This window comes from Schistocerca piceifrons, chromosome 4, assembly GCF_021461385.2.
Source record: "Schistocerca piceifrons isolate TAMUIC-IGC-003096 chromosome 4, iqSchPice1.1, whole genome shotgun sequence".
Classification (NCBI taxonomy): Eukaryota; Metazoa; Arthropoda; class Insecta; order Orthoptera; family Acrididae; genus Schistocerca; species Schistocerca piceifrons.
In genome coordinates this window covers 206,599,709-206,623,364 of record NC_060141.1, presented here as the reverse complement: position 1 = coordinate 206,623,364, position 23,656 = coordinate 206,599,709, and the positions used below count along the sequence as shown (strand labels likewise).

Here is a 23,656-nt window from a genome sequence, read left to right as displayed (position 1 = left end):
ACGCCTTCTTACCTCTACTCCCAAAGAACCGAACCCTGGATCCGCGCTTGACTGCAAAGCACAAAATAATGCTTATCTCTACGCTTCCGGGTATACAGCCGAGTTGTTTCCATTGTATACATACTGTGGAAACAACAGCTCATCTGTATACCCTTACAGATCACACAAAATTGTGGGAGTGGAAAAACAGACAATACGGTAACATTGTTACAGAAGATTGCACAATGAAGCATACAGAGTGACTTGCAGTTTGATACAATGTCACATTAGGACCCAAGGCTGTTAGCGAAGAGGGGAAGCGGCGTCTGCCTGATACGGGAAGAGGAAGGAGTGGGGGGCGTGTGAGTAGCGCAGGGGAAGAAGGCGGGTCCAGGATAAATACTGCGTTAAGCTGCCCGCCCTGTTTACATTGTGTCATCTGCTGGAAGAGGCCGGTAGTGGAGAGAAGAGGACCAAATTCTCAACATCATGGCGAAAAAAGTGGACATCAAGTACACACAGGTTAGTGCTGGATTTACAAAGTGTCAAGATCATAGCTGTCGCCAACAGTGCTTTCTTTTAAAGAAGAAAATGCCGCAAGAATGGACTACATAGAAATTTGTATTGTCTGTAGGGAACTGTATTAATGATGTTACACTCTGGAACCCACTGTATGGTGCATGGCCGAGGGTACTTCGTACCAGTATTAGCGACAGTCATATACTATTCCATACGCGTATGGAACTAGGAAAGTTAACTGTCTTTATGCCGCTTTAAGTGCCTGATCTCTTTTCTTTTATTCTATTAGGCTCCACGCGAGGTTGGCGACGGTGGAGTAGAATAAATGATGCCTTCTTCGGGTACTATTTCTCCAAATTCGTCCCTAGACAATTTCGCAAAAACCTCATCTTTCTTCCAAAAAATTCCTCACGTTCCCTGGGCATCTGTTAAACTATCACATGGGTTGTACGGACCCGTTACAATTATATAATCACGTCTCTGAATTCGTTTAATGTTTGCTTTGTTGACTCCCAGTGAATAGTGACCACTCCGAATCCGAAAACCGGTTTTTGCAGATCTAGGAGATGTGGAAAAACGACGGCCAGGGGGTTGATAGAGAGGGCTAACTATGATGAAATTAGGAATGACTGTAAACATGTTGGCTGAAACAGAGAAACTGAAATAAGCCGCTGCACTTGGAGCAAGGCAGATTTCGAACCGTTCCCGTAGGTTGTTAACTAATAACTCCTACAGTTGGTCGGATGAAGCGAAATAATTGCAGACTTCAAGCAATCTGGACATCGCTCATAGACACACAACGTCAGTACGCTGTACGGTAGTACTGATTGTGGAACGAGAAAATGGGGAAGTGTGATACTTGTTATTCCCCATACTAAAAAAAAGTGTGCGTGTGTGTGCAATATCAGAGTGAATCCTTGAACAGTTTTTGATTTTAGTTTTCATACTTTGTTGTTTTCTGTATTTTAGTCTGAAGGCAACGTAACAGACATAATCCTTTTTTTTCAGATATTCATCAACAATGAATTTGTTGATTCAGTTTCCGGGAAGAAATTTCCTGTTTACAACCCCACAAATGGAGAAAAAATTGCTGATGTTTCAGAGGGTGACAAGGTACAGAAATTTTAATTTTCTCATTCTTACGAAAAAATGCTTACTCAACTCGTAAACACAGCTTTCTTTGATTGGTGATGAAACCGAATCTTACAGGCAGATGTAGACAAAGCAGTTGCTGCAGCCAAAGCAGCATTCAAGAGGGGTTCAGAATGGAGGACAATGGATGCTTCAAAGCGAGCAGTACTGATGCACAAGGTAAATATTACAATTCAGAACTATTGACATTTTCTACAACTCCTCTCCCAACATCAAGATTTTGATTGTATAGCTGACTTCAGCACAGTTCAAAAGCTGGTATTATATTGTGTAGTCCATAAATATGTCGTGCTGATTCACAAAGTGATAAACAATTTATTTATTTATTGAATTTTTTTGCATGGAGACACCAACTGGTGTCTTTTGCAAACGTCATAGCATTTTTTTTTTTTTTTTTTTTTTTTTTTTTTTTTTTTTTTTTTTTTTTTTATTACAAGTTTAGTACAGTCATATGTACATATGTGATTACATATACATGATACAAATGCACCATTGTACCTAATAAGGCACAATATTGGGTGTTACATCGTACCTATTACAAATATTCAGATTTTACACATATATATAAAACAAAGATGGCACGTCGATAGACACACAAACATACACACAAAATTCAAGCTTTCGCAACAAACTGTTGCCTCATCAGGAAAGAGGGAAGGAGAGGGAAAGACGAAAGGATGTGGGTTTTAAGGGAGAGGGTAAGGAGTCATTCCAATCCCGGGAGTGGAAAGACTTACCTTAGGGGGAAAAAGGACGGGTATACACTGGCACACACAGACATATCCATCCACACATATACAGACACGAGCAGACATATTTAAAGACAAAGAGTTTCTTGTCTTTAATATGTCTTGTCTTTAAATATGTCTGCTTGTGTCTGTATATGTGTGGACGGATATGTGTGTGTGTGTGTGTGTGTGTGTGTGTGCGCGAGTGTATACCCGTCCTTTTTTCCCCCTAAGGTAAGTCTTTCCGCTCCCGGGATTGGAATGACTCCTTACCCTCTCCCTTAAAACCCACATCCTTTCGTCTTTCCCTCTCCTTCCCTCTTTCCTGATGAGGCAACAGTTTGTTGTGAAAGCTTGAATTTTGTGTGTATGTATGTGTCTGTTTGTGTTTCTATTGACCTGCCAGCACTTTCGTATGGTAAGTCACATCATCTACACACAATAATTTATTTCAGTTTCACTTTGAATAAGTTCCCTTTGTGGCACCTTATAGAGCTCAGTAATCTGTTGTACCATATTTGACCACTAATGCATGAACTATGGTCGGTTATTTTTAATGCTATAAAGCATTCAGTGAATGAATGAAAAGAGGAAAAGTAATTTTGATTCATCAGTTTTCTTCTTTCCCAGTTCAACACTCAACTCAAGTTGGTTGAGCAATTTTGTTTTAGTTGGTTTTCAACTGCACAGGAATAGAATCTTGTCATTAGGCCATTACAGCAATAGGCAATGTCATGCAGTGGGTACTATAATACAATTGATAAATTCCTTCATTTTGTGGGATGGATGTGTGAATAACTAGTCATGAAGTGTTTGAATGCTTATTCAGGTATATCTTGTACAGTTTGTGGAAGCTTATTAAATAATTTGTGCCCCATGAGTTTATAACTATTAATTGTTTTTAAAAGTCTGTAGAAGGGATTATAACTCATCATTGTTGTAACATTGTAGATTCTCTCTGCATACTGCTTCTTGGAGCTACTTCTTCATATAAAAAACTGTTTTTGTCATGATTTTTTGTTCAAAAAGCAAAGGTATACAATGTGCCATTTTTGATGTAACTACTACTCTAATAACTTTTTCTGTAATGTTAGAGATGTCTTACAAACAAACAGCTTCCCCACAGAATAATACCATATGATACTATGCTTTCGAAAAATGAAAAAACAGGAAGTGGTAACATAATTTCAGGGACAGCCCATGATGTGTTTAGATCCTATTTGACAAATAGGAAGCAGTTAGTTACTATTAGTACTACAAAGGGAGCATATAAGTCAAACACTACTGACATTAATTTTGGTCATTATTAGGACCACTTCTTTTTATTATTTATGTTAATGATATTATTCAGTCTATAACAAACACCACTAAAGCTATCTTATACACAGATGATACAGTAATATGCCATAATCCTGGCTGTTCACAACTTGAAGTGGAATCCAATATTGCAGCAGGCATTATTCTGCAGTATTTTAATGAAAACAAACTAAAATTAAATACAAATAAATCAGTCTATATTGAATTTTATCTTGGGTGGCAAACTCGTGGAAACCAAATTTTAATGGATGATGAATAGATTAAAAAAGAATACTCAACCAAGTTTCTTGACCTGACACTTGATGCAGAGTTAAATTGGCATGATGATGTATATGATATTTGCAAGAAGCTATCTACTACCATACATGCTTTAAGAAAACTGACACCTTTTTGCAACGCTACCACTCTGAGGCAAACATATTTTGCACTATTTGAATCCCATCTAAGCTATGGGATAGAGATATGGGGTTCTAGCAGTAAAGATAATATGAAAAAGAGTACTTATCCTACAGAAGAAGGCATTTAGAATTATAGGAAAGAAATGTGCCAGGGAATCCTGCTGAATTTTGTTTAAAGAATGTAAAATACGAACTGTTCATAATCTGTATGATTATGGCAGTAAACTGTAACAAAATACTTAATAAAGAAATACACGACCACAACACTAGAGGTTGAGATAAACATCACAATATCTCTCATAGAACCGCACTTTATAAGAAAAGCCCTCACTATGCAGGCATTAAATTACTAAATTGCTTCCACCATAATATCCACAAATTACCCATAACAGAATTAAAAAATAAATTAAAATTAAGGGTCCCAAACAATCCTGTGTATTCAATAGATTAATTTCTAGACTTAGTACCTTGTACAATGGAAGACTTTTTTCTAAAAATATGAATCACAGATCTGAAGACTGTGTCACAAACTGCAAATTTCTTAATCTGTGTATTGCAATAGCAAATTGTTTTTATGTATAGTTCATAAATGTAACATTATTTTCTCGACTGAATTTAGAAAAATTTGTGTAGATAATAATACCAGGTATATAATATGTAACTCTAGTAAATAAAGCTTTGACTAATCCAGAAGATGGAACATAAAATTTTTGTGATCAGTTGATGTTGGATGCAAAATAAAATAAATAAATAAATAAGATACCAACCCATAAGTTGCCTAAATGAATAAATCACTCTCGATAACTTGCTACTAACATATTTTATGTGCTGACCACAAGATAATTCATAAACTAAAAATACCCTCAAAAATTTAACGTACTTAGATAATCTGCTGGAAGCCTGTCTTTGAGAGTAGAAAACCATCTTGAGTTTAGTTTTCTTTCAGCAAGATACCATTTCCTTTAAACCAGTAGGATGTTTGAGTGATGATCTTTTCAACACAAGTTTTAAGTCTACTGACATTATTACTTACTCCTGCTCCTTCTCTTCACATGGCAATAATGACCATATAAATGAAGTGTAGTGCCTCGGCAGGGTGTGTAGTGTTATTGGGCTTACTGATGCCACATTCTCTTGTGCCATGATGCCTGAGGAGATGGCATATGCAGGGCAGTGAAGGAAATGGCTAGTCATCTACTCATCTTGGTTATCACAGAGTCCCCATTTTAACACAGCAGTTTTACTTCAGCCATTTCCCATTTGACGGCAACTGAGTGATGAGCAGATGTTTCCTGGGGGTAGCTACTCGAGCAGTGGTATCCAATCACTTTTAGCTCTGATCTGCTGCAAAGACACTGGGCAGTGACACATGAAGTGAGTGTCTTATCATAAGTGTGGATTTTGCTCCTTTTAGATTTTGCTGTTGCTATGTGTCTAATGTTTGGTGGTGCTCTTCCAGCCAGAATTTGGATCTTCTCAATTGGAACTGGTGTCAAGCATCCTGTCAGCTGGTGGCTAGTTTGTTGAAGAGCAATGTCAACCTGTTTTGGGTGGCAGGATTGGTATTTTCCAGGGGAAGCCTAGTCTTCTGCTGAGTAACACAAGGCTAGAGCCAACATCTAAAGCACATGTGGGCTCGCTCCCCAACTTGTGCCTTTTATTTTTCTTAAGACATTGTTTTGTGCTGTGTCCTTCATTCTGGTACTGTCACATTGCTCCTTGAATGTCAATCTGCCATAAAGGGTAGAGCTGTGTTTGAGAGGAGTTCCGAGCTGTAAGACTTCTAACTGGTAGTTGGCTTGTTTGTTGCGGAGGTGGAAAGTGCTGACTACTGTTTTGGTTGGATTTGGCTTCAGGATGTTGACTTCCTAATAGTGTCTCAGTTAGTTAAGAGCAGACAAAAGTTGTCTTTCGATGTCTCAAATGTCTTAGGTCGAGAGGGGTAGATTGCATTAACAAATGAGATACAACCCTTATTATGTGGCTGGTTACTGGTATAAAGGCTAAGTAATGTGGGAGAAAGAAAGATTCCTGGGGAAAGACCATTTTTTTGATGTTTTGAAAGCTAACATAGAAGTTACTGTTGCTCAGCAGCTCTGCAGTGATCTTCATAAAGCTGTAATCTTTTGCTGTATTGTACACCTTTGGAAGCAGTCTCCCAATATTTACTGTGTCATAGGCTGCACTCAGAACAGGTGACATCATTAACAAGACCTTTCTCAAAGCCGGGTAAGCTGGGTACACCCACACTGTGCAAAACCACTCTTGTCAAAAGCCAGCTTGTTCTCTAATGAATTTATCTTTAATGAGTGGTATAAGCCAAGACAAAATAATTTGTTCAAATAGCCTGAATGACTGGCAATGTTAAGATATTGGCCAAAAATTTCTCAGGTCATCTGATGATTTTATGGGCTTGAGCAATACCCTTTCTCGGATGTAATAAGGAAGTTGGGTGAGAGATTAATGAAGAGAACAGGGTCCACTCACAGAGGTGAGGATGTAAGCTGATGATAGATCTCGACTCACTCACAATAGCGAGGAGGCCAGATACACAGTAAAGAAATTGTCTGATGACCTGCATGAATCTGTGCTGTTGTGCAACAGCACTGCAAAACAAACTGTTAATGGTATCTGATCTCTGAAATAATGCAAAGCTGTTGGGGTACAAAACGTACATTTAAAGTTGCCAAAACACCTTGGCGAAGGAGGTACTGACTGGCACCACCAAATGTCCAACTGCTCAGAAACCTTTAACATTCCAGAGTTCTGGAGACAAGCTCACAGTATCATTCTGATCATTACCACTGTGAAGAAAATTTGTGTCATCGACATCAGGATGTTTGTAGCACTATGTTGATGATAGTGCAAACTTCCACTCCTTGACATTGTGCAATAGTGCTGACTCTCTCTTTCTTTATATTTGTCTCGCTCGTTCCACCTATCCTGCCATTACCAAAACTTTTTTTATCTGCCATTTTGCTATTAAGATCTGGAATAAGGGATTGACTGACAGAAATTCTTGGAACATTTTTTATATTACTATCAAAAATACTTGCTTGAAATCTAATTTTAAAAAAAACTTTCATGTACACATGTGGATACAAAAATAATCTTTATTTCACTGTGCAGATTAGGAAATTCGTCCTTCACCAAATTCTGGTAGAATTTGGCCAAATCTTTGATATTGTAAAGTAAATTCTTTCTGCTATTGTCAGTTTGCAAATTGATTAGTTCAAAATGTAAATCAAGAGGTGGTTTTTAAATTGCTATCGAAAAGAGTATTACAAACACATCAAGTATTGGCTGCAAGTTAGTAATTTCTTGTAACACAAACAAAACCAAATGTTAACAAATAAAAGTAATGTATAAAGTTGAAGTACTAAAAATAGGTACGTTCTAAATACACAGGTAATGTGGACTATTGTTTTTCATGTATGTTACACCATGTACATTTAACAAAATCAGCTTTATTTTGCTGTTGTCAACATACGGGTACATTATCTGGAATCTGTCATTAAATTAATTTTCAAGGGACTGTAGCACCACAACGTATTTATCAAAGTGTGCTCCTTCCCGCTTACCTAGCTCAGGGAAATGTGTACTTTTCTCTGAAAGGTTGTCTTCAAGGAGCTGAAGTTTATATTACAAAGCTTTTATTTTGCCAACCATATCTTTGATGAGACTATTTTCATTTTGGAGTTTCAGATTTAAATATTTAGAAGAGCCATAATGTCTGCTAAAAATCCTAAATCAGTTACCCATTCAGGGACAGGCAAAAGTGGCTCCAGACATCCTTTGTCTACCAAAAATGAGTCTTGGTGTGGTAATTGAAAAACTTGGGAAATAATTCTTTGTTTGCTCACCCAGTGCACCTCAGCATGGTAGGGGACACCTGGATACTCCTCTTCAAATTAAATAAAAAGATTCTTCGAACTGGTGAATGAGCCTATGAGAATGAATATAGTTCATGATACTCACCATTGCATTCATCACATATTGAGGCTGGACGACTTTTGTACAAAGATCCTCTTGGTGTGCAAAACAATGACTATAAGGTAAATTTGGAATGTTATTTTTTTCCTGCATTAGGCCAATAAACCCTTTTACTTTACCACACATTGCGGGCAATTCGTATGCAGTTACAGAAAACAGCTTTTCCCAAGTGAGTCCTATTCCTTCAGCTGCCGTTTTGATCACTTCTAAAATATCTGCTCCTGTGGCACTATCCTTCATCAAAATCATAGAAATCTAGGAACTCTTCCATTACATGTAAGTCATCATCTGAGCCTTGTTGCTAATATCCATGGACTCAAGTGCAATGGGCTTTGACAGGAGGTTTTCAATTTTGTCTGCAAATTGTTCATGCAGATTCCTAGCAGTGTCACTGATTCAATACTGTCGTATTGGAAAGTGGTATTTTTCCATATGTGGGAGCTAATGTGGGATTCATTGTCTCTGCCATGACCAACAATATATGATTAATTAATGACCCTGACACAAACAGCTTCCCAGCTCTTGCCAAATGTAGAACAACTGTGTAGCTAACTCTTAAGACTTCATTCACAGCACGTGTCATCTCCTTTGTACTAACTTAGAAGGGAAAAAAATCGTGTGTTAGGAATAACAAAAGGAAAAACAAAAACAAATATACATTTGAGGGGAATGTAGACAGTCTTCAGTTTGTTTTGCAGGATCATTAACATATTTTGGTTGGCAGGCATGCTAAATTGCTCGTACAAATCTCATTTGTGGATACAGACCTGTCTTCTGAATGATTTGCAACTTCCTTAATTTTTACTCTCTGGTGTCCCATACGATTTCACTATACTTTGCTGAATGCAATTTTCTGTAGTGTCTTTCAGTAGATGATTTTCTTACACTCACAGTTATTTTTGGCATTATCATCACAACCAACCAAAAATACTAAAGTTTCCACTCCAGTTTAAATGGTTCTTTGGAAACATTTGCTTTTTTAGGATCATGTTGTTCCATTATTGTAGTAACTGTCATGAAGTGACCTATTTCAGTGTTGAATAATCTGTCTATCAATCTATTTGGCAGCTTCACCATGCAAGCTGAGCTGAGGTGAATTGAGCCAACTTGGAACGATGCACTATGCAAACACTCTCTGCACCTTACTTTGCATGCATGCGATTTTCTGTGTGTGAGAGGCCCAGATCTGCATATATAAAACCTGATCGAAATGATCTGGACACCTTTTAGCAGATATCAATATGAGGTGTGTCCAGCTTTTGACTTTATGGTGGCTTGAACTCTGCTGAGGACTCTTCAGTAAGGTGTCTGAATGTATGTGGAGAAATGGCAGCCTGTTCTTCCTAAAGGGCTGAAATTAGAGGAGATATTGATGTTAAATGTGTGGATCTGGAGTGAAGTCAACATTCTAAGTCATCCCTAAAAGTGATCCATTGGGTTCTAGTTGGGACTCTGGGCAGGCCAGTGCATTTCATGAATGCTGTTGTCCACAAACCATTACCCCACAATTGTGCTGCTTTATGACAGTGCACATTCAGAGCTCTTTTCATAGGGCAACTGCAACTGTGCGTGTCCATTTTCACAGAATTAGGAAAACAGTAACATTTGTTGATCAGTAATGTTTTATTGTTTATGGATGATTTTGGAATAATATGATTCCATCTTCTGATACACTCCAATAATAAAAACAATACTTTACAATTCTGGATAAGCAGCGATTCAGAAAATGTAAATTGGACAGCAGCAAAATGATGATCAGGCATTACCCACTTAAAGCATAAAAAACTAAGGCTGTCTTCCACCCTCTGTGGCCTGTGGAACAAAAGTAATGTGTCTTGCTTTATAAAATAAGAACCTAAGAAGTTACCACAACAACAAATGCATAAAAAAAAGAAAAAAAAGACATTGCTCACAGAAGCACAAAATACTTAAGAAATATAGAAAAGAGGAAAAACAGCATACAATATGTGAAAGCTACTTAGGATCCCAACAGCAATCACTGTCTTGGTCATCTGGCCATACTAACAGGAAAACCATAAACTGATGAGAGAGGAGACCAGTGAGAGTGCACACCACATGTGACGCGAAGAAAGTTGTGTGCAGCTGTGGTTGGTGGAAGGTTTAAAACCAAGAGTGGGGAAACCAAATAAGACTAAGCATACCATTAAACACTAGGAGGAAGAGAACCTGTACATCTAGATATAAAACACAAAGATGCGTAACCAGCACTTTAAAAAATTTTGTAGAAAAAAATCAGATCTGTTAACAAAACTACAAATAGACGAGGATACGTTCCAACACAGGCTAAACATAAGAAACAAAACTTAAGTGTATGTTGTGTGAAAGAAAGTGCCCCTTTCATTACACGTAAATGAAAGAGCAGTGTTAGGTCCTGTAGGATTTGTTACACATCTCAGGAGATTGGAAGAAAAATTTTGATAGCCAATATTGTTCTGATATTTTGTACCTTGAAGTTCAGGCACTAGGCTAATAAGTTGTGAAGCATATAAGAAGGATCTGCTGTTTATCATGTTGATTGTAATGCAGGACAAATACAATGGCCATACAGGAAGGAACTGTCATATTAGATTTAAAGAACATAAACATGTTGCTAACTCCAGGTCAGCTCTGACTATGCATTTGATTGATAGCCAATATGAATTACAACAGTTTAATGGTGACGTGGTAGTCTTGCACACTGAAGGTATAGGCTCCACACTTAATGTACTTACAGAGTCAGATATTCTAAGCAGCCTCCACTCTCACCCCTGTCAAACTATTAATAAGTGTACATATTTGTGACATAAAAAATGTTTTAGCTAATTACAACTTACATCAAGTTAAAGGTTAAGTTTGTTTTTTTAATGTTTTGTCTGTGTTGGAGCATTTCCTCTCTTAAACATAATTTTGTTAACTGGTCTGATTTTTTTCCAGTAAAACTGGTTAATATGGTGGTCACACAACTTTGTGTGACATCTCTTCCTCCGTAGTGTTTATTTAGAGTCTCCAAACTCTTTTATTTTGTTTCTCCACTTGTAGTTTTAAATCTTTCACCTACCTTAGCTCATGCAACAGCTTTGTTGTGTAACATGAGGCACATGCTCTCACTGGTCTGTCCCCTCAGCTGTTCACATTTTTCCTGTTAGTAAGCAAGACAAGCATGAGTGTGGTTGCTGTTGGGATCCTGTGTAAGTTTCTCTCCCATATTGTGTGGTTCTTTTTCTACTCTTAATATTTCTTAGGTGTTTCATCATTCTGCAGATAGTGTTTGTTTTGTTAACTTATCAGGAACACTGTTTTATACAGCAGGACACAGAACTTTTGTTCGCCAGACCACAGAGTTCTTTCGTGCCTTTTGTGAGTAATGCCCAATCGTGAGTTTTCTCTTACATTTTAATTTTTTGAATGACTGCTTATCCAGAATTGTAATACTTTGTTTCTAACATTACATTGTATGCCAGAAGATGGAATTACTTTGAAACCATCACAAACAACAAAATATTATTGGTTCAGCAACTATTGTGCTTTTTAATTGTTGTCCTGATACAATCTTCTAACACTTCCTCAAATGTATGCAGCACACAATGCTGTAAAATGTGTTCACGCCCTTCCACATTTGGAATTAAGTAACTCGTGCAAGTAACTGGGTGTAACACTTTGTGGGAATATGAAATGGAATGAATGCATGGGCTCCTTCATGGCTAAAGCAGGTGGTAGACTTCAGTTTATTGGTAGAATAATGGAGAAGTGCAATCGGTCTACAAAGGAGATTGCTTACTAATCACTCATGTGACCAGTTCTAGAATACTGCTCAAGTGTGTAGAACCCATGCCGAATAGGACTAACAGAGGATATTGAATATATGCATAGAAGGGCAGCACAAATGGTTACAGGTTTGTTTGATCCATGTGAGTGTCACAGAGATGTGGAAGAAATTGAACTGGTAGACTCTTCAAAACAGATGTAAACTATCCTGAAAAAGTTTACTAAGGAAGTTTACATGACCTGATTTTAAATGATGCTTGTAGGAATATATTACAACCTCCCTATGTATCAAAACTTCCTGGCAGATTAAAACTGCAGGAGAGCTTCTGTAGAGTTTGGAAAGTAGGAGACGAGATACTGGCAGAAGTAAAGCTGTGAGTACCGGGTGTGAGTCGTGCTTCGGTAGCTCAGATGGTAGAGCACTTGCCCGCGAAAGGCAAAGGTCCCGAGTTTGAGTCTCGGTCGGGCACACAGTTTTAATCTGCCAGGAAGTTTCATATCAGCGTACACTCCGCTGCAGAGTGAAAATCTCTTTCTGGAAACATCCCCCAGGCTGTGGCTAAGCCATGTCTCCGCAGTATCCTTTCTTTCAGGAGTGCTAGTTCTGCAAGATTTGCAGGAGAGCTTCTGTAAAGTTTGGAAGGTAGGAGACGAGATACTGGCAGAAGTAAAGCTGTGAGTACCGGGCGTGAGTCGTGCTTCGGTAGCTCAGATGGTAGAGCACTTGCCCGCGAAAGGCAAAGGTCCCGAGTTCGAGTCTCAGTCAGGCACACAGTTTTAATCTGCCAGGAAGTTTCATATCAGCGCACACTCCGCTGCAGAGTGAAAATCTCATTCTGGAAACATCCCTATGTATCGTTCCCATCAACTGCTTCGGATGGCTACTTTGTCAAGCATAGGTTTGGTTCCTGTTGATGGTATTGGTAGGTGGGACTTCACAAGACATGGCCTGCATCTCAATAGGAAAGGAAAGGGTAAACTGGCTGGGATGATAGCAAAATCTTTAAGGTGAGGGGGGGGGGGGAGGCGGCACTGAAACTCATGGGAGTACTTTCTTTTATAGGCTAAGTTCAGTATCCAATCTTCCTACATTGATTGAAATTAAGCTTAATGAAACGTTCAGACAGGCAGGTACTAGAGATGTGAAAACATCACAAAATTCTCCTAACAGTACAGTGAACAATAATGTTAGTATGTCGCAAGATTCACATAAAAGCACACTAAAAATAATGTTAATATATTGCATCAGAATATCAGTGGATTAAAAAACAAAGTAGATGAGCTGCTTCTTTGTATAGAAGATTTAGAAACTGAGGGTGGAATAGCTGTACTATGCCTGTCTGAACATCATATAGTCATAGGTATGGAAATGGTAAATGTAGGTGGATATAAGCATTCAGCTCATGTACGTAGAGACGCTGTTGAGAGAGGAGGAGTTGCCATATATTTTAAAATCTGTCGTAGTGTGAAAAATTTGGAAACTAAAAAATTTTGCGTAGAGCAACACATAGAAGCATGTGCATGTGAGCTTAAACCAAATAAAGGTACTTTTATAATTGCAGCCTTGTATAGATCCCCATTGGGAAATTTTCATCTATTTCTGAAAAACTTGAATGCTTTGTTGTGCTACCTGTCAGACAAAGGAAAACAAATTATTGTTTGTGGGGATTTCAACAGATTTTGTGAGAGAGTCAGATAGAAATCTTGACCTTGAAGTATTACTTGGTTCTTTCAATTTGACATCAGTTATTATTTTTCCTACTCATGTGTTACAGGAAAGCAGCACACCGACATATAATGTTTTCATAGACCAAGATAAATTTGATCAAATAAAAACTTTTCCTGTGAAGAATGGTCTGTCTGATCATGCTGCACAGCTAGTTACAGTATATGATATAGCTCCATACAGTAATGCAAAACAGTCCTCCAATATAGTGCATTCCATGAACAATTTAACACTTCATAATTTTAGGGAAAAGCTTGCAACAGTTGCACTGGGATGAGGTGTACAGGGAACATGATGCTAATTTAAAATTTAACCTATTTCATGATACCTTTGTGAGTATATTTGAAAACAGTTTCCCTAAGAAAACAGTGAAATATAATTGTAAGAAACCATGTAAAACGCCATGGTTTACTAAAGGGATAAAAATATCTTGTAAACAGAAAAGGGAAATGTATCTTATAGCTAGGGGGAGTAATGATCTCAAAACAATGACACATTATAAAAACTACTGCACTGTACTAATAAAAGTTATTAAAAAGTCCAGAAGTATGTGTATTATGTCTAAGATTAGCGCATCTGATAATAAAATTAAAACAATTTGGAATATTTTGAAAAGGGAAACATGGCAACCGAGAGCACAGGAAGACTATAATTCTACCAAACACAATGAAAAGTTTGTTAACAAGAAGTCAGAAGTAGATAACATTTTTAATAATCATTTTTAAGTGTTGTAGAGAAAATAGGTTCCAGCTATTCATTAGAAAATGCTAGGCAGTTTATGGAAGAGGCATTACCTACGCAATTTGATAAAATTGAAATTCAACCCGCCTCTCCTACTGAAATTACGAAAATAATAAATTCACTCAAATGTAAAAGCTTACATGGAATTTATGGCATTTCCAACAGAGTACTAAAAGCTTGTTCCCAACAAATAAGTAGGATTCTCAGCCACATATGTAGTAGCTCTCGGTTGCCCTGTTTCCAGATAGTCTGAAATATGCTATTGTTAAAACATTGCATAAAAATGGGATAGATCTGATGCTAACAACTACTGCCCAATCTCACTTCTGACAGCTTTATACAAAATTCTTGAAAAAGTGATGTATTTCAAGAGTAGCGTCACATATTTGTAAAAGTGAAGTACTGACAAAATGTCAATTTGGTTTTCGGAAAGGCTTTTCAACAGAAAATGCTATATATGCTTTCACTGATCAAATATTAAATGCAATGGATAACTGAACCCATTGGGATATTTTGTGATCTCTCAAAGGCTTTTGATTGTGTGAATCATGAAATTCTTCTAGATAAGCTTAAGTATTGTGGTATGAGTGGGACAGTGCACAAATGGTTTAATTCCTACTTAACTGGAAGAATGCAGAAGGTTGAAATTAACAGTACAGATAGTCTACAGAAACCAGCAGAGTCCTCTAACTGGGGAGGTATTAAGAATGGTGTCCCACAGGGTTCAGTCTTGGTTCCTTTTTGTTCTTAATATATATTAACGACTTTCCACCCAATATTCATGAAGATGCAAAGTTAGTTCTTTTTGCTGATGATACAAGTCTAATAATCACACCCAAGGAGCAAGATTCAGCTGAGGAAATTGCAAATAACGCCTTTCAGAAAATTATTGAGTGGTTCTCTGCAAATAGACTCTCACAAAATTTTGAGAAAACACAGTTTATACCATTATGTACAGTAAATAGCATAACACCATTGATAAATATAGACTATGAACAGAAGTCTGTTGTTACGGTAGTATACTCAAAATTCCTGGGTGTGCGGATTGATGAGAAATTGAATTGGAAGAAACACATTGATCATGTGCTGAAACGGTTCGGCTCAGCTACTTATGCTATTAGGGTTATTGCAAATTTTTGTGATAAACATATCAGTAAATTAGCCTACTATGCCTATTTTCATTCACTGCTTTCATATGGCATCATATTTTGGGGAAATTTGTCATTAAGAGAGAAAGTATTCATTGCACAAAAGTGTGTAGTCAGAATAATAGCTGGAGCCCACCTAAGATCATCTTGCAGACATTTATTTAAGGAACTCGGGATATTCACAGTACCTTTGCAATACATATATTCACTTATGAAATTTGTAGTTAATAACCCATCCCAATTCAAAAATGGCAGTGAAGTGCATAGCTACAACACTAGAAGAAAGGATGATATTCACTATTCTGGATTAAATCTCACTTTAGCACAGAAAGGGATGAATTATGCTGCCACAAAAATATTTTGTCATTTGCCAAATAGTATTAAAAGTCTGACAGAGAGCCAACCAGTATTTAAAAGCAAATTAAAATAATTTCTGAATGACAACTCTTTCTACTCAACACATGAATTCTTAGATATGAAGTAGTAACTATTAAAAAAAAAAAAATGATTAATTATTTTGTGTAAAAAAAACTTATGTTAAAGGACACATTCCCCAACATTACGAAATGTTGTATTCATGATCTGTGGAACAAGGATTAATGTATGTACATATGTATGTATGTATGTATGTATGTATGTGTGTAGGTATGTATGCGTAGGTATTTTGAGGATAAGATAGAATAATTACAGCACACACAGAGGCATTCAGACATTCGCTCTTCCCACGCTCCAAACACGAATGGAATGGGAAGAAAGCCTGATAATTGGTACAATGGGACATATCCTCTGCCACGCACTTCGCAGTGGTTTGCAGAGTATAGGTATAGATGCAGATTTAGCATTTTCTTAAGTGCTGTAAGATGACCACACACCAACCACGGAAAACACTCCCATACTAACTGTAATGTTACATCCTCCATACTTCTTTGTTGGTACTACACATGGTGGCAAGTAACAGTGTCCGTTCATTTGCCAAACACAAACCCTTTCTTCGGATTGCCTGAAGGTATAGTGTGATTCATCACTCATTTCTGATTAGTCATGGTGCACTGGTGTCACAGAGTGAAGTGGCACACTGGGTAGCATGTTGGACTTGCATTCAGGGGGATGACAGTTCAGATCTGTGTCTAGCTGTCATGATTTAGGTTTTCAGTGATTTCCCTAAATTGCTCCAGGAAAATGCTGGGATGGTTTCTTTCAGAGGGCTATGGCCGATTTCCTTCCCCATCCTTTCATAATCTGAGCTTGTGTTCCATCTGTCCTGACTTTGCTGTCCGATGGGACAATAAACTCCAGTCTAGTCTTTCTTTTTCCTTCCTCTTTCTCAGTGGCATTGCTCTTTACTCAGTCTCAAGTGTCAGTTAGTAACGACTACAGAAATGTGTCGCTTATTGCTCAATCGTTCTACCCCATTTTGCTAACTGAGCTACTGGTAACACTTTGGACCTCATGATGGATTCCTTCTGCTGATGTCATGCAATTTTTTAAAACCACCTTCTGCGATTCTCAATGCTCCCTATCTATTAGTACATAAGATCTGCCTGATTTTTGTTTAGCTGTTTGGATAACAATGTAGCCTTGTTTTGCAAATCAATAAGATGTTTAGTATACCATGGACTTTGCCTGTTCGGAAACTTAGTTTTGAAACCTTTGTTAATTACTTTGCATTTCTTTATGGGAATACTATCATTAATTTCACACACATCCACACACACACACACACACACACACACACACACACACGCACACACACAAGAGAAACGTACTACCGAAGTAGGAAAGAAAAAAAAAAAAAAATTGTGCCATGTTGTGGCCTTGCTCCATTTATTCCTGTTTTGGTAGATAGTGAGAGGGTCCTACCATTCTTAGATTATATTATTAGGCTTTGTATGTAACAGCTCTTCTTACTGAGGTGTCATGTACCATGTAATGCAATATAATAACACCAACTAACTGAAGATAGTGTGTTTCTTGTCATTGTTGCAAAAGATAAGGAGTATTACAGTTTTTGTTTTACTTCAGAGTACTATGTTCCCTTCACTGGGCCATTAAAAGATGCAAGTTTATGATTCACACTTAATCTAGTTTTTTTGTTTTTTATTCTGTTTATAGCTAGCAGACTTGATAGAAAGAGATATTCACTATTTGGCTGTACTGCAGAGCATGGAAGGAGGGAAGATATTCCCAGCTTCATATGGTGAAATCATATTTTCTGCCAACTGTTTACGTTACCTTGCTGGCTGGGCTGACAAAATCCATGGTCACACCATACCTACAGGTAATGAGAGTTCATATCTTTAACTAGAGTAGTGAATGATAACTGCATACCAGTGTAATAGGTCAAATGCAACATTTAATTGCTGTGTTTTGCCCATAAAAGATAAACTTTAGTAGTACCTGCCCTACACACACACACACACACACACACACACACACACACATACACATACATAGACAGACAGAGAGAGAGAGAGAGAGAGAGAGAGAGAGAGAGAGAGAGAGAGAACACCATTGTTATATGCAAATGACTAATTATTTCAGAAGAAGGGAGAAAGAGAATTGGGAGGGGGTAGAGGTACAATTTGATAGCTCAGATACACTGCATGTGTGGCCGTGCCAGTGCAGACTTAACTGGGGCATTGCCATGAGCCAAAAAGACTGCCTTGGCAATCTCCTGTAAGTAGCCTGGAAATTATGGTAGTAACGAGCATACTCAGTTAACATCACAGCATGGCAATCCCAAAAAACTCATTATACACTACTCCGGAGATGATTGGTTGTTCACCATTTTCAGTGGTGATGAATCCATGTGCAACATGCTTTACTGGTGATTAGGAAGCTAAAGAAGTAATCTTGAGTGGCCTAACACAGCTGCAACATTTCTGCTGCTGCCACAATTAGGTGGGCTTTCTGAATGGGGTTGGGCAATCACGGAACATAGTGTTCAGTGATCTTTGTCATGCTCATAATGTTGTGCCAGACACTGAAGTCTAAACTAGGACTTGTTTTCAGTTTTTCCATTGACACCTTGATTGTGGTATGATGGTTTTACAGCACGTGGGCCTCCACTTGTCCTGTGATTCTCAACTCTTCTTTGCCTTTCAGGCTTTTTTGCCTTAATTGAAGTGTCTGTGCCATTTAACAGTTGTCCTATAGTGCATTGTTAGCCATACATTTACACCAACTCAGCAAGAATTATTTCTCAATCGATCTTCTTCAATTGCAGAAAACAAATTACCACACAATACTCCTCTATACCAACAACAAGCTGCGCAATTTTTAATGCCTCTGGCAACATGTTACAGTACCTGCACAACATGATGGAAGAGGGTTAACTGTCTCCATAACTGGGAAGAGGAAACAGACATGAAAGAAAGAGTCAGAAGTAAAAATGACTGTTGCTCCTGAGGCTAAAAATATTCCAGGGCCTTACTACTGCTGTTTCTACAACAGCTTTTATGTACCATGAAGTTATCTCAGTCCATGGCATAGAACAACTTTCCTAACTCAACATCTATAAATCATTCCTTTTATCCTCCTTCCTCTTTCTTATCTACTGCTTCTTTCCAAAAGATGAACTTTTGAAAAAAAAGTCTCTGAAATCTGTAGATTTAGCATATTTCTGTTTCTTTCCTGTATTTTTTAGCCATATATCAGCTGATATTGTTCCAATAAGAAAGAAAGAAATTTCTGACATGTTGCCTTTGGCACTCATCCTAGGATCTTCCACTGATGGTCATTTTGTGTTTTTTGTCATTTTTCCAGAATGAGTGGTTAGCACTGTCAAATAATCATCCAGAATTGCTGGTGGTAGACTAGAAGGTGAACCTTTAACAATATTACCCACTCATGCTGGAGAAATTGAGACCCCAAGATAAGTGCCAACAGGCTGTACATCAAGAAATGGCCATGAAAGTTTAAGCAGTTGCATAAATAAATGTTTATCTTCTGCCCAGGCATCGTTAACACTTGTAATAGTGTTTCTCATATCAATTAGTACTATATTTCAGTTGATCAAAGGATAAAGATAAAATAAGACAGTTATGGTCTTTTAAATTTCAGATGGCCCTTACTTCACCTACACACGGAAAGAGCCTGTTGGAGTAGTTGGGCAGATAATACCATGGAATGCTCCTGTACTGATGGCTGTATGGAAATTAGCTCCAGCTTTCGCTACTGGGTGCACTGTAGTACTGAAGCCTGCTGAAGATACGCCTATCAATGCTTTATACATTGCAGCTCTGTGCAAAGAAGTGAGTCTGTGTGCTTCTTTGTCTTTCTTTGAGATACATACAGTGGTTGAAACTATCTGGATACTATTACAGCATATATGAATAGAGACATTGGTGTCACTTGCTGAGCAAAATTCCTAGTAGTATCTGCAGTCACAATGAAGCAATAGCTTGCCAAACTCAGGGACTCCCAATTAGATTAGGAGATGGCTTCTCACAGGCAAAATACGTCAGTTTGAGGTATTTATGTGCCACTAATCACAACCAGGTGAAATATTTCTGATGTCATAGCAAACGGAAATTATGATATAATGTTTGTGACCAAACCACTGACCAGGCTCACATTTTAATATAGAGTGAGTGAAAAAAATGAAATTGACTGACAGGGTACAGTGATTATGATTTCTAATCAGAAAACTGAAGTTCACATCTGGAGATGGCCATTCATGATTTCTTAAATCACTTATTGACTGCAGACTCCATTTCTTGCAAAGCCATGGCTAGTGTTAGTATTAAGCAGTGGAAAGTCCAGGATGGAATAACAATATTATGACAAGGACAAATTGTTACTAACCACATAGAGGAGGCACTGAGTCACAGACAGGCCCAGTGAAAACACTGATAAACATTTAAACTTTTGGACAAAACAGTCATAGTACATGCACATATTCACACAAGCTCAACACACACACACACACACACACACACACACACACACACACACACACACATGACCACCATCTCTGGCTGCTGTGGCTGGAGATAGTGGCTATGTGTGTGCATGTTTTCTATTTTTGAATTAGGACTTTTTAGCAGTCTTTTTATTGGGCCTGCCTGTGACTCAATACCTCCTCTATGTGGTGAACAGCAATCTATCTGTTTGGTTATATGTAATATTGCTAGTGCTAGTAATTTATTCATGCAAGGATAATTCTATGATGAATTAGTGTTTGGCAGGTTGATGCAAAAGAAAAACATTAGTCATAAACACAGATGTATGAAAGTATATACAAGTTTTTAATGACGAGAGTAGAGTTGGTCAGCCCAGTCCTTGAAGGCATCATCTTGGTATTTCTTGAAGTGATTTAGGAGCACAATGGAAAACCTTTATCAGAATGGCTGCACAGAGCATGAGCCTCCATCCTTGTAAATCTGAGGCCAGTATTATAAAAAATGCAGTACCTGATTCATTTATGTCTAGCTTATAATGATGGCTTTCATACATACCTGGAACAAGTTATTTTGATAACAGAAAAATATAATTGTAAGCTGTTCATTCAGTCACTTGGCCATTATCAGCAGGACACACCACACAGTCTTGCAGCTGACTTTAGGCCCATGATCATGTTGTCATGTCTGTGTAACATCTTTGCCTTTCTTTCTATCTTTCTGAAAAGCTAAACAACTTGAGTGAAATTTTAAGTTCGGAAGAATGATGGGACATTAGCATTATGTACTGCCTAACTTGTGTGTGTGGTTTTCCTGCAAAGAGCATTAAGTTTTAGATGTGTAATATGGTGTGAAAGATATTATTTAGTTATTACTATTTTTTATGAACCCATACTCACAGTTCTGTAGCTAATCTTAAATTGTGTAGTGTGTATTATTTAAGTCCTACACTCTGCCTTTCTAAATACAAGTATTTTAGTTATCTCTCTTGTTTCCTGGGGCAATCTCTGATAGAAAATACTATTAAAGAGTTCTTATGTTTGATTTTACTTAGTAAATGGTTCTTGCTCCATGAGCAAGGGTAGAACTATTTATGATATTACTAATTTTTCTTCTCATGTGACAAGACTGATAGATTAACTCACTTGGCACCATAAGACATAAAAAAAAGGCATTTCCTTACAGTGAGCCTGACTACTACTTTTTCATTATTTGTATAGCCTGTTTTAGCAGATTTTCCCATTTTGCATGCATTTGATACCCAGAAAAGAAGTCCATAGGTAAGAATTTAGTGTACATAGGAACAGTATGTTGCCATAAGTCACTTCCTGTTATACAGTGGTGATAGGGTCCTATAGACGGAACATTCTGTAGCATTCTCTTTGACAATATCTTCAGACATTCATTCCATGTCAGATGACAATCAATATAAAAACTTTGTTTTTGCTACACAATCTATAGATTTTCATGCATGTTTAATGTGATGGAACAGTTTTCTGTCTTTACACTGAAGTTTATGCTGTTTGTTTGCTATGATCGGAGTTAATTTATTACATGCTACCCCAACTGTAAACATCCTTAAGGGTTTCATGTACCTTCTAAACTAAGAGTTATGATGTTTTATCAACAACTATAATCTTGCTATCATGAGCAAGGAGAATTTTTTTTCATGTCTTGTCTTGTCTAGATATTCATTTATACACATTAAGAGCAGACTTTTCCTAATATAATATCCTTAGGGACAGCTGTGTTAACAAGTTTTGGGTTTGATGCTTGCTTCACAAAAAAATTAGTATCTCAAGTGTGGGTTATCTCTATCTTTTGCAGTCTAATTTTCCAGGTTAAAGTGGCACTACTCATTAGCCTTATACCTACTGTTGTAACATCTTATATCTAGAACTAACACTTCATTTAGTAGTCTTTTATAGGCAACAGTGTTAAACACCTTGGACAGCTATAGAAATGTGCCTGTACACAGTTATCCCTGTCGAGATCTTCAAGACTACTTTTGTAAAATCTGTAGTGGCCTAAATTGTACTTACTTGCTTTGTATGCCAAAGAGTGCTTTGTTGAAAATATTGTATATATTCATACAGATCATTACTCTTCCTTTCATAATTGACTCTATTACTTTTTTCTGTAAATGGGGTGGTATTCTCACTCCATTAACTTTCTGTAAATGACATGAAGAACTAACTGTGTTTTCGAAAACTAGAGAGAGTTATTTTGAAAAACTAGTAATTATTCTTCCCATCTTACACTCATGGTTTTGCCCATTGTATTGGGATTTATTCGTAACGCTAATTATTGTTAGACAAAGGCGGTTCACAAGGCTGAATAACAATTAATATGCCACACATATGGAAAAAAATAAAAAAACTGTCCCAAGCTGAATACTAATTACCTGTGTTAGAGTATGGATTTATAAAGACATCTAGTGTGGTTGCACATCATGATACATGCTGTGCCATTCTATGTAAGAGTATGGGTGCATTGTCGATTGACGTTTTTCAGCTACTCATATATTATATACGGAAGAAGGGGAAAAATAAGTAAAACTCTCTGTAAATACAATGGAGGATGCCATTTATTTACCACTGATTACAAAGTTTTATTATTATTATTTTTTATAACTAAATCAGTCCTTTCTTGAAAATGAAAATGTTTCTTGAAGTTGTACACATGCCTCCATAGGTCCTCATCAATTGCTGCAACTTTGTCACCAGTGGCTTGCCTGAGTTCTTTAATACCCATGATGTGCCTTTGGAATGCATGGTCAGAAACATCCACAGGCCAAGTAAGTTCACCGAAATGAGAGAACAGTTCCAAACATTTTACGAACTACAGACATATTGTATTATGTGATGTAGGCTGTTGCTCCATCCTGTTGGAAATATAGGTTTTTAGGATCACTGCCAAGCTGCCTTACCTTTATTTCAACAAAGCCTTCCAATATAGTCACGTACTTTCTGAATCAATGGTCACTGTCTGTTCATTTTCAAAGAAATAGAGGTGTACAATTCCAAAAGCACCAACTCCAGATCAGTCACTTTAGGAGAGTGCAAGTGCTTTTTGTGCAGTTTGTTATGGTTCACTGCAGTTTACCCAGCCAGAAACATGAAAATTTGCTTCTTTGACCATGAGGACAGAGAATTTCATAAAGTCAGATGGCTATAAAGTTTATGTTACACAGCTGTAAAGGAAATAGACCTCCATCTCATTTTGACAGCAAGTTTCAGGTCAGGTTCAGATATGCTCATCATCTTTTGTATGTAAAAATGTATCTAGA

General features: G+C 37.4%; 1 protein-coding gene across 1 annotated transcript in view; it reads left to right on the top strand.

The window, feature by feature from the left end:
- Positions 1 to 354: 354 nt before the first annotated feature.
- Positions 355 to 23,656, top strand: part of LOC124795141 (aldehyde dehydrogenase 1A1-like) — a 39,407-nt gene continuing 16,105 nt past the window's right edge. Inside the window, exons 1-5 of the mRNA XM_047259019.1 lie at positions 355 to 501; positions 1,507 to 1,611; positions 1,708 to 1,809; positions 17,579 to 17,744; positions 19,529 to 19,719. Of these exons, the coding sequence (XP_047114975.1) occupies positions 469 to 501; positions 1,507 to 1,611; positions 1,708 to 1,809; positions 17,579 to 17,744; positions 19,529 to 19,719 (597 nt within the window). The 5' untranslated portion in view covers positions 355 to 468. The remainder of the gene's footprint in view (positions 502 to 1,506; positions 1,612 to 1,707; positions 1,810 to 17,578; positions 17,745 to 19,528; positions 19,720 to 23,656) is intronic.